We start from the raw sequence: 12,449 nt of genomic DNA on the forward strand, positions 1-12,449 counted from the left end.
AATTAAAATTCGAGCAGAACTCAACGAAATCGAGACCAGAAGAACTGTGGAACAGATCAACAAAATCAGGAGTTGCTTCTTTTAAAGAATTAATAAGATAGATAAACCATTAGCCAGCCTTATTAAACAGAAGAGAGAGAAGCCTCAAATTAATAAAATCATGAATGAGAAAGGAGAGATCACTACCAACACCAAGGAAATACAAACGATTTTAAAAACATATTATGAACACCTATACGCCAATAAATTAGGCAATCTAGAAGAAATGGACGCATTCCTGGAAAGCCACAAACTACCAAAACAGGAACAGGAATAAATAGAAAACCTGAACAGGCCAATAACCAGGGAGGAAATTGAAGCAGTCATCAAAAACCTCCCAAGACATAAGAGTCCAGGGCCAGATGGCTTCCCAGGGGAATTCTATCAAACGTTTAAAGAAGAAACCATACCTATTCTACTAAAGCTGTTTGGAAAGATAGAAAGAGATGGAGTACTTCCAAATTTGTTCTATGAGGCAAGCATCACCTTAATTCCAAAACCAGACAAAGACCCCACCAAAAAGGAGAATTACAGACCAATATCCCTGATGAACATGGATGCAAAAATTCTCAACAAGATACTAGCCATAGGATCCAACTGTACATTAAGAAAATTATTCACCAGGACCATGGAGGATTTATTCCTGGGACACAAGGCTGGTTCAACACTCATAAAACAATCAGTGTGATTCATCATATCAGCAAGAGAAAAACCAAGAACCATATGATCCTCTCATTAGATGCAGAGAACAGCATCCATACCTGATCAAAACTCTTCAGAGAGTAGGGAAAGAGGGAACATTCCTCAACATCTTAAAAGCCATCTACGAAAAGCCCACAGCAAATATCATTCTCAATGGGGAAGCACTGGGAGCCTTTCCCCTAAGATCAGGAACAAGACAGGGATGTCCACTCTCACCACTGCTATTCAACAAAGTACTGGAAGTCCTACCTCAGCAATCAGACAACAAAAAGACATTAAAGGCATTCAAATTAGCAAAGAAGAAGTCAAACTCTCCCTCTAAACCAATGACATGATACTCTACATATACAACCCAAAAGCCTCCACCCCAAGATTGCTAGAACTCATACAGCAATTTGGCAGTGTGGCAGGATACAAAATCAATGCCCAGAAGTCAGTGGCATTTCTATACACTAACAATGACACTGAAGAAAGAGAAATTAAGGAGTCAATCCCATTTACAATTGCACCCAGAACCATAAGATACCTAGGAATAAACCTAACCGAAGAGGTAAAGGATCTATACCCTAAAAACTATAGAACACTTCTGAAGGAAATTGAGGAAGACACAAAGAGATGGAAAAATATTCTATGCTCATGGATTGGCAGAATTAATATTGTGAAAATGTCAATGTTACCCAGGGCAATTTACATGTTTAATGCAATCCCTATCAAAATACCATGGACTTTCTTCAGAGAGTTGGAACAAATTATTTTAAGATTTGTGTGGAATCAGAAAAGACCCTGAATAGCCAGGGGAATTTTAAAAAAGAAAACCATATCTGGGGGCATCACAATGCCAGATCTCAGGTTGTACTACAAAGCTGTGGTCATCAAGACAGTGTGGCACTGGCACAAAAACAGACACATAGATCAATGGAACAGAATAGAGAACCCAGAAGTGGACCCTCAACTTTATTGTCAACTAATATTCGATAAAGGAGGAAAGACTATCCACTGGAAGAAAGACAGTCCCTTCAATAAATGGTGCTGGGAAAATTGGACATCCACATGCAGAAGAATGAAACTACACCACTCTCTTTCACCATACACAAAGATAAACTCCAAATGGATGAAAGATCTAAATGTGAGACAAGATTCCATCAAAATCCTTGAGGAGAACATAAGCAACACCCTTTTTGAACTCAGCCACAGTAACTTCTTGCAAGATACATCCATGAAGGCAAAAGAAACAAAAGCAAAAATGAACTATTGGGACTCCATCAAGATAAGAAGCTTTTTCACAGCAAAGGATACAGTCAACAAAACTAAAAGACAACCTACAGAATGTGAGAAGATATTTTCAAATGACGTATCAGATAAAGGGCTAGTTTCCAAGATCTATAAAGAACTTATTAAACTCAACACCAAAGAAACAAACAATCCAATCATGAAATGGGCAAAAGACATGAAGAGAAATCTCACAGAGGAAGACATAGACATGGTCAACACGCACATGAGAAGATGCTCTGCATCACTTGCCCTCAGGGAAATACAAATCCAAACCACAATGAGATACCACCTCACACCAGTGAGAATGGGGAAAATTAACAAGGCAGGAAACCACAAATGTTGGAGAGGATGCGGAGAAAAGGGAACCCTCTTACACTGTTGGTGGGATTGTGAACTGGTGCAGCCACTCTGGAAAATTGTGTGGAGGTTCCTCAAAGAGTTAAAAATAGACCTGCCCTACGACCCAGCAATTGCACTACTGGGGATTTACCCCAAAGATTCAGATGCAATGAAACGCTGGGACACCTGTACCCCAATGTTTATAGCAGCAAAGTCCACAATAGCCAAACTGTGGAAGGAGCCTCGGTGTCCATCGAAAGATGAATGGATAAAGAAGATGTGGTTTATGTATACAATGGAATATTACTCAGCCATTAGAAACGACAAATACCCACCATTTGCTTCAATGTGGATGAAACTGGAGGGTATTATATTATGCTGAGTGAAGTGATTCAATCAGAGAAGTACAACCATTGTATGTTCTCATTCACATGGGGAATACAAATAATAGTGAAAAGGAATAGAAGGGATGGGAGAAGAAGTGGGTAGGAAATATCAGAAAGGGAGACAGAACATAAAGACTCCTAACTCTAAGAAACGAACTAGGGGTGGTGGAAGGGGAGGAGGGTGGGGGGTGGGGGTGAATGGGTGACGGGCACTGAGGGGGGCACTTGACGGAATGAGCACTGGGTGTTATTCTGTATGTTGGCAAATTGAACACCAATAAAAATAATTATTATTAAAAAATGTGAAATCGTATAATATTAAACTACATAGGACGTGATAAATTAAGAATACATATTATAATCTCTATATTAACCACATGAACAGAAATACAAAGAGATATGGTAAACGTCAAAAGAGGAAATAAAGTCAAATATGAAAAATATTCACTTAACCAAAGAGAGGCAAAAAGAGAACAGAGAGGAAAAGGGACATACATAAATCCAATTTAACCTGAACCAACTATTATAAATAGTTGAACCCAACTATTCAAAAATTCATCACAAAGACATAATAATTATAAATGTGTGTGCACTGGGACGCCTGGGTGGCTCAGTGGTTACATGTCTGCTTTTAGCTTGGGGCATGATCCTGGGGGTCCAGGGATCCAGTCCCACATTGGGCTCCCTGCATGGAGCCTGCTTCTCCCTCTGCCTATGCCTCTGCCTCTCTCTCTCTGTGTCTGTCATTAATAAATAAATAAAATCTTTAAAAATTTTTTCAAATAAATATGTTTGTACCTAATAAGAGAGATTTTTAAAAAAGCAAAAACTGACAGAAATAAAGATAAATTGAGAATAAGCATCTCTCTGAAAAATTAAAGAACAAAGAGAAATATATCAATAAGGATAGATACACCTTACTTAGATCCTGAAACTAAATGATTAGTCCCTAATTGATCAGCATTTTATTATTTTTTTGGAAATAACATTGCATTTTTAAAAGAAAATGATATGAATTGTGTTTTAAATTACATCGTGACTTCATTGTGTATCATATACAGGCAAAATGTTTGGAGTATAACTTTGGCAAAGGCAAGACCTTGTTATAGATATTTTTTTATTATAAGAAATATTTTGAAATTTTGCTTTATTTTACTCATCAGTTTTTCTTTACACAAAGTTTATAAAATAGTACTGGCTATAACTTTTGCTAACTTTTGTATTCAACATTACCATCTGATGCTTTGCCTTACACATATTTTATATGAAATTAGCTTTCAAGAGTTATAGTTCAATTACTGGAGGTGTGATAGGTAGAGAGACAGATGGATAGATAGATAGATAGATAGATAGATAGATAGATAGTTAGATAGATAAATGCTTACCTTAAAGACTAGTTCTCCTACTAAGCCATTCCATGTTCCATCTTCTTGTGGGCTTCCATACTTGTGATCCGGTGCAACATAAATTTCATAGTTAAAACCCAGGTAGTTAGATAAGGCATCCAAAACATCAATGGAGAAGCCCTGGTATTTCTTCGGCTTACCCAAGACATTTTCAGAGACCATTACAAAAGGTTCTTCCTACATGGAAATAAGAGAAATCCTTGATGTCAATCTATAGTGCTCCCTAAAAGCAAAAATTAATTCTTCAAAGAGTTTTGCTTAGAAACAGCCTAAAAATTGCTTTTGAACTTGAGAGAATTAATTTAGAAATATAACTTATGCGTTATTAATGTGTCATCATATTGAACAATGTTTTATCACTGAATTTCTTTTCAACTCTCATTTAATTACTACTGTATCAAAAATTAGATGAAAATGACTATAAACATTTAGGGGCCATGAATTCATTTTTCTTGCCTCTCTCGGACCATTCTATAATCCATTAATAATAAAATTATATTTAAGAAGCCATAAATTTATTGTATATAAGGCATTTATTATCTATATATGTCAAAATATGTAAAATAATATTTTAACAGATAAACTCTACATAAACTCTCTGAAAAGTACAAAAAAATCTAAGAACATATAATGTAGCTAAAATTTATAACATTTCCTGGAAGTTATTTGATAAGTAATTTTGAAGTGTGGATATAAACACACATTTCATTGCAAAAATAGCTTCTCTACCATTGCTATGAGAAATTCACTTAAGTTTTTGGTAAACTGTGTAATTTAGTAAATTTAGCAAATTGGTTTCTGCTTCCACCTCTTTTATCACTTTGTGTTTTTGTTCTCTTACAGTTAACAAATTGGCTCCTTTCACTTTTTAGAACACCTGGTGTTAAGAAAGCTCAATCGGTTTGTAACATGCTAGCAGACTAAAGCAAATTAGATAATCTATTAATTTTCTAAACTTGTTCAGAAACCTTTCAGAACAGTAATATTTACAGATAACCATATATAACAGTAAACCATATATAACAGTATATAAACCTTTTGGAACAGTAATATTGCAGGTAACTACATATATATTATATATAACTATAGATACATAACTATAGTTACATAGATAACTATAATATATAACTATATACATATATAGTTATATATATATAACTATATACATGTGTGTGTATATATATATATATATATATATATATATATATATATATATCCCTTCAGGCAGGTTAAAATCTATTCTGGGTTTAAGCCAGAAAACACAAAGATTTTATCCTTGGATCATTTTTCCTTAGGGACTCACATATGGAACTTCACTGAGGTATAAAATAATACTTTCCTTTGATTTTTCATCAAAGATACCAAGTAAGTGCCTTATACTCCTCGCATCCATTATAGAAGTATTGGATACCATAACATTCATTTTTTTCCCCTAAAAATTACCATGAGATAAATTTTTGAATTGTCCAGAGCCAAGAGGGCTTCACTTTGCTTCAGTAATGCCTTCTCCTAATTAAAATACAATAACTAATTATTTTGTATCTCTTTTCACTTTGGACACCCAGAAAATCAGTTCTAAGTTTGATGTTCATCTACAACTATGCTGATAGTGTGGTATTTGTATTATTTTTTAAGTCTTGGTTTTCTAAACTACTGATGCTTTCTCTTTTTAAAAATTTGGTCTGGTCAACTGTTTATATCTTAGAGTAAAGTAAATCAGTAAATAAATAGTAAAGGAGGTTTACTGCTATCTATTCCCTAGTAGCTGTTCTCTTCCTCACTAATATATATATATATATGTATATATATATACACACACACACATATATATACATACATATATATGTATAATAGAGAGATATATTATATATATTATATTCTATATATATTCTATATATATTCTATATTCTACATTATATATATTCTATATATTCTCTCTCTATATTCTATATATAGTAGAGAGACATGCATATGTATATCTATATATATCAATCTATCTATATATTTTTATATTAGCACCTGAGAATAAAGACATTCCATAGTCTCCCTTTAGGCCAGGTGAGACCATGTAACTAATACTGGCCAATGCAGTGTAAGCAGGTACTTTGTGCAACTGTTTTTGCATCTTTCCTCCTTCTTTCCAGCTAGAATGAACATATAATAGCTGAGGCTCTAGTAACTGTGTTAAAGCACATAGCGGAGAAACAAGACAGAAGGAATCCATGCCCTTGACATGTGAAATACCATACCAGACTGTAACTCTCTAGGATTCTGGAATATATGAAAAAAAGAAATTTCAATTTTTTTTTTGTTGTCAGGCTCCGGATTGTTTTCCCATTACAGTAGTATCTGATGATGATGAACACTGATAGATTGATAGATCAGTAGAAGAGAGGTTGTGAGAATGAATAAAAGTTTCTAGCAATACTGATGTATTTAATCTAAATGCTATCAAATGAGAGAAAAGTAAAGATTCAGTCAATTCCTTAATATTATGTGTAAAAGACATAACATCTTGATGACTCTAAATATATATTTTTAAATGTATAATAATCTTTCAGATAATTGGCAGAATTTGTTACTGTCCATTCAGTTTTATGGACAAAATATACACCTAACCAATGTCTGCTTTGATATGAAATATTGCCGTTTTCTTTTTTTTATAATAAATTTATTTTTTATTGGTGTTCAATTTGCCAACATACAGAATAACACCCAGTGTTCATCCCGTCAAGTGCCCCCCTCAGTGCCCGTCACCCATTCACCCCCACACCCTGCCCTCCTCCCCTTCCACCACCCCTAGTTCATTTCCCAGATTTAGGAGTCTTTATGTTCTGTCTCCCTTTCTGATATTTCCCACACATTTCTTCTCCCTTCCCTTTTATTCCCTTTCACTATTATTTGTATTCCCCCAAACATATAATGTTTGTCCTTCTCCGATTGACTTACTTCACTCAGCATAATACCCTCCAGTTCCATCCACGTTGAAGCAAATGGTGGGTATTTGTCGTTTCTAATGGCTGAGTAATCGTCCATTGTATACATAAACCACATCTTCTTGATCCATTCATCTTTCGATGGACACCGAGGCTCCTTCCACAGTTTGGCTATTGTGAACATTGCTGCTATAAACATCGGGGTGCAGGTGTCCCGGCGTTTCATTGCATCTGTATCTTCCGGGTAAATCCCCAACAGTGCAACTGCTGGGTCGAAGGGCAGGTCTATTTTTAACTCTTTGAGGAACCTCCACACAGTTTTCCAGAGTGGCTGCACCAGTTCACAATCCCACCAACAGTGTAAGAGGGTTCCCTTTTCTCCGCATCCTCTCCAACATTTTTGGTTTCCTGCCTTGTTAATTTTCCCCATTCTCACTGGTGTGAGGTGGTATCTCATTGTGGTTTGGATTTGTATTTCCCTGAGGGCAAGTGATGCAGAGCCTCTTCTCATGTGCGTGTTGACCATGTCTATGTCTTCCTCTGTGAGATTTCTCTTCATGTCTTTTGCCCATTTCATGGTTGGATTGTTTGTTTCTTTGGTGTTGAGTTTAATAAGTTCTTTATAGATCTTGGAAACTAGCCCTTTATCTGATATGTCGTTTGCAAATATCTTCTCCCATTCTGTAGGTTGTCTTTTATTTAGTTTTGTTGACTGTATCCTTTGCTGTGAAAAAGCTTCTTATCTTGATGGAGTCCCAATAGTTCATTTTTGCTTTTGTTTCTTTTGCCTTCGTGGATGTACCTTGCAAGAAGTTACTGTAGCTGAGTTCAAAAAGGGTGTTGCTTGTGTTCTCCTCTAGGATTTTGATGGAATCTTGTCTCACATTTAGATCTTTCATCCATTTTGAGTTTATCTTTGTGTATGGTGAAAGAGAGTGGTGTAGTTTCATTCTTCTGCATGTGGATGTCCTATTTTCCCAGCACCATTTATTGAAGAGACTGTCTTTCTTCCAGTGGATAGTCTTTCCTCCTTTATCGAATATTAGTTGACAATAAAGTTGAGGGTCCACTTCTGGGTTCTCTATTCTGTTCCATTGATCTATGTGTCTGTTTTTGTGCCAGTGCCACACTGTCTTGATGACCACAGCTTTGTAGTACAACCTAAGATCTGGCATTGTGATGCCCCCAGATATGGTTTTCTTTTTTAAAATTCCCCTGGCTATTCAGGGTCTTTTCTGATTCCACACAAATCTTAAAATAATTTGTTCCAACTCTCTGAAGAAAGTCCATGGTATTTTGATAGGGATTGCATTAAACGTGTAAATTGCCCTGGGTAACATTGACATTTTCACAATATTAATTCTGCCAATCCATGAGCATGGAATATTTTTCCATCTCTTTGTGTCTTCCTCAATTTCTTTCAGAAGTGTTCTATAGTTTTTAGGGTATAGATCCTTCACTTCTTTGGTTAGGTTTATTCCTAGGTATCAAATGCTTTTGGGTGCAATTGTAAATGGGATGGACTCCTTAATTTCTCTTTTTTCAGTCTCATTGTTAGTGTATATTGCGTTTTCTTTAACTTTTATTCTCATCTAATTAGAACCATTGTTTAATATGCTAAATTATATTTACCTAATTTATCTCAAAATTATTTTTAATTCCAATATTATAAGTAAATCCCCAGGCGAATGGATCCTTTTCAGAGGTTTGTTGTCAAAATCTGGTCCTAGAGAAATCAGCTAGAATTGACTAAAAGTATAGAGCAAAAATGGCTACACCAAAGTTCTTTTATAGAGGATTGATGAATTATTAATGAACATGCTTTTTAAGTTTTAGGACTGCAATAAACTTTTATTACATCCTATCGCTTCTCTTCTGGATCGATGTTTTTAGTCTTTGTCTTTAAGCTGTTTCACAGATTCGAATCATTATTTGTAAATTTTATCCCAGACCAGTTGTGCTGTATGAGGACAATCATCCAATATACTAGACAGGTAAACATAGCAAGAGAAATTAGATTGAAGGTCTAAGATCTATAATAGAAAAGATACTTTCTCTTTCCCTTCTCTGTGGCAATGCTGAGTTTGGTTGAATCACTTTTATCTATGCACCTACTCCCAAAATTTATTTATTCATTGACTTATCTATTAACATGAATTGAGCAGCTATAGCATCAAGTTACCACACTCAATATAGTGAGTGTAGCAATCACTGTACTTGATATTGTAGAAAGTCACGGGCATCACTTTCAAAATAATCATAACATAGTTTGGAAAAAGCCACATAGTCAAAAAATACAATACAAAAGAAAAGCAAGATGCACCATACCCATTACACATAAAACACCAGAGAAACACAATGGAAACTATAAAAAGAAAAGAAAAGAAAGTCATCATTTTGAGGGCTACTGGCTTTGTACTATTTTAACAGATAAGAAAAATTAGGAAAAAAAGTCTCAACTCAAGATCACACAGTAAGTTACAGAACAAAAAGTCCTCATAAATGATTTTACTTCAACTTTGTCTCTTTGGACCTCAAATTTTTAAACCCTTTTATTAAAATATAGGTCTCCATAATTCATCTAAGTTTTAATGCAACTTAAAGTGGTGTAAGACTGGAAGAGACTCCAGATGCCTTACAGAAAAAAAAAAAATTCCACAGTACTCTCTGAAAGAAGTATCTGCATTTTAGGTCTTACATTATTCCTTCAAGCAATTGAATACAATGTTTAAAACAAGAGTCAAATATATTATGTAAAAGGAAATTCTATTTCATATATATATATATATACTCAGATACTGAAATTTTCAGATGCATTCTATAAAAATTATGTTACTATGATTAAAGAAATATAGGACCAGTTGACAGGAAACTACATGAAGTATCATTACACAATTTGAAAAGAACTAAATAGAAATGTAAGAATTTAGCAAAGAGAATGTCCAAAGTCAAGAATTTAATGACTGAGTTTATCAGCAGATTAGTAACAGATGAAGAGAGAATTAGTGACCTGTAATAGTTCAGAATTAATACCTTTGGGCAAAGGAATAAACAACTAGAAAATCCCAAAGCAAGAGGAAAGAGAATAGAAGCAGAGAGAGAGGTAGTCTGATAATCCCAAATAGTGCTAATGTTATGAGGAAACAAGAGTTGTCATTCACTATTGCTGGATGTTTAAATTGGTTCAATACTTTAGAAAAACATCTTGACATATCTAGCAGAGATTGGAGATATTTATAGGCAAATTAGTTTTTCCTGTTTTTGAATGTTACATATTTATCTAGCATGAAGATATGAATAGCAATGTAACAGCAATTTCAATCCTTGGGTGTGAACACTTAGAGAATCTTGGGCACCAAAATATATACTTGAGAATGTTTTAGCAGCATTGTTTGTAATGGCTCCAATCCGGAAATAATAAAAATCCAAATCCCCATCGATGTGGAAAAGACAAATATATTGTGGTATATGGATGAAATGTAATAGTAAACAGCTTAAAATTTAAGAAACTAGAGCGATAGCAATAACACAAATGGACTTTTAACAAATAATTTATTTTTTATTAATTTATTTTTATTTTTATTATTATTATTATTTTAACAAATAATTTATTTAAATTCAACTTGCCAACATGTGGTGTAACACCCGGTTATACTCATCTCAGCATGTGCCTTAGGGCCCGGCACCCAGTCATCTCATCTCCCACCCACCTCTCCTTCTTCCAACTCTTTGTTTGTTTCCCAGAGTTAGGAGTCTCATGGTTTGTCTTCTTCTCTAACACAAAAGGACTTTTAAAAGAACAATGTTGGGGGCAGCCTGGGTGGCTCAGCGGTTTAGTGCTGCCTTCAGCCCAGGGCATGATCCTGGAGACCTGAGATCAAGTCCCATGTCAGGCTCCCTGCATGGAGCCTGCTTCTCCCTCTGCCGGTGTCTCTGCCTCTCTCTTTCTATGTTTCTCATGAATAAATAAATAAAATCTTAAAAAAACCCAGAACAATGTCGAGTGAAAATAATACTTGAAGAAAACAGCTGATTCCATTTTTGTAACATTCATAAGCAGGTGGAGTTAACTGTGCAGTTAAGGATTGTCACCCAGGTGAAGATACTTTAGAGAAAATGAAAAAAGTAATCACCTCTGGGTGGTTAGCTCTAAGATGCTGGGGAGGATATGATCAGAAAGATGCACAAGGAGAACTGGTTCCTATGGTAATAACAGCAATCTATTTTTTTGTCCTGGACAGTGGTTGTCTGGTTGTTGCTTTTATTTTTCATTATTTAATGGTGTGAGCTTTTTTTCTGTATGGGTGTTATGTTGCAATGTAAACAAAAATAAAGAAAAAGTATGTTAAGTGAGACCAGATAAAGAAGGACATTGAATCCGTATTAAGGGCTTTTTTTTTTTTTTTTTTTTTTGCCTTTTATTTGGCAGGGAGCTGGAGCTTTGTGGAAGGGAAACAGCATAATCAGAAAGTAATTTTGAGAACAGAGTATAGAATGAATTGTGGCAGAAGCAAGGTCTAGGGGGCCTTTGCAACAATGCAGATGAATGACAGGAGATTATAGCCTGTGCCTATTTAACATGTATTTCCAAAGTGTATACAGGTGGCTTTGAGTCCTCTATTATACAGATGGTGGGGTGAGGGGTGGGGGTGGGGCAGAAATGATAAAATCCTGCCTTTAAAATTCATTTTCCAGCAATGAGTTTCAAAGAGTATTAATAGAATTGAGTTTAAGCTGGTGAAAACCTGTCTGCCTATTAAGTGAAAACAAATTGCAGATTTCGATTTGCTGATCATTTGGATGACAGATTCTCTAAGCACAATCCTCAGCAATTGGAATAAACAAAGCTTTCACAGAATGCCTGTAGTTTATCAATCTAAGTGCATTAGCATGAGGATTCATAGAACTGCTTGTAGAAAAGAATATTTCAGTGGTTTGATAATTTTCATATTAGCAAGGATTTATTCACATCACTTGTTGGGTTATTAGATAATAACTTCATAATTCTGAATTTGTATTCAGTCACTTAAAAAATCACAGGCTAATTGCTTAGTTGATTTACAACACTGTTTGCCACTTGCAGATTTTATAGTTAAATCCTGTATTTTAATAACTATGCAATATTGTTTGCCAGTGATAGAGCTGCAATAAAGTATCTGACATTTCTGATAGGTACAAGCAACAAGCTCTTTTGCCAAAGCTTTACTGAGAGCTGTTTAAAGGTTTTAATATGCATAACTTCACAGAATACCACGCTGGCCAAAACTAGGGATGAGTCACTTGAAATTCCTTGCAATTCTGCTCACACGTTCAGCTCAAAGACATTAAAAAGAGAGCAAGAATATTTCTTAATGGCCTGTTTAACTTTT

At 35.0% G+C, this 12,449-nt stretch overlaps 1 protein-coding gene across 3 annotated transcripts in view; it reads right to left on the reverse strand.

The window, feature by feature from the left end:
- GRID2 (glutamate ionotropic receptor delta type subunit 2) overlaps positions 1-12,449 on the reverse strand; it is a 1,472,825-nt gene that overhangs the window by 342,432 nt on the left and 1,117,944 nt on the right. For all 3 annotated transcript variants that reach the window (XM_026015616.2, XM_072755651.1, XM_026015615.2), the window contains exon 10: positions 4,124-4,321. In XM_026015616.2, the coding sequence (XP_025871401.1) occupies positions 4,124-4,321 (198 nt within the window). The remainder of the gene's footprint in view (positions 1-4,123; positions 4,322-12,449) is intronic.

This window comes from Vulpes vulpes, chromosome 4 (genome assembly GCF_048418805.1).
Source record: "Vulpes vulpes isolate BD-2025 chromosome 4, VulVul3, whole genome shotgun sequence".
Classification (NCBI taxonomy): domain Eukaryota; kingdom Metazoa; phylum Chordata; class Mammalia; order Carnivora; family Canidae; genus Vulpes; species Vulpes vulpes.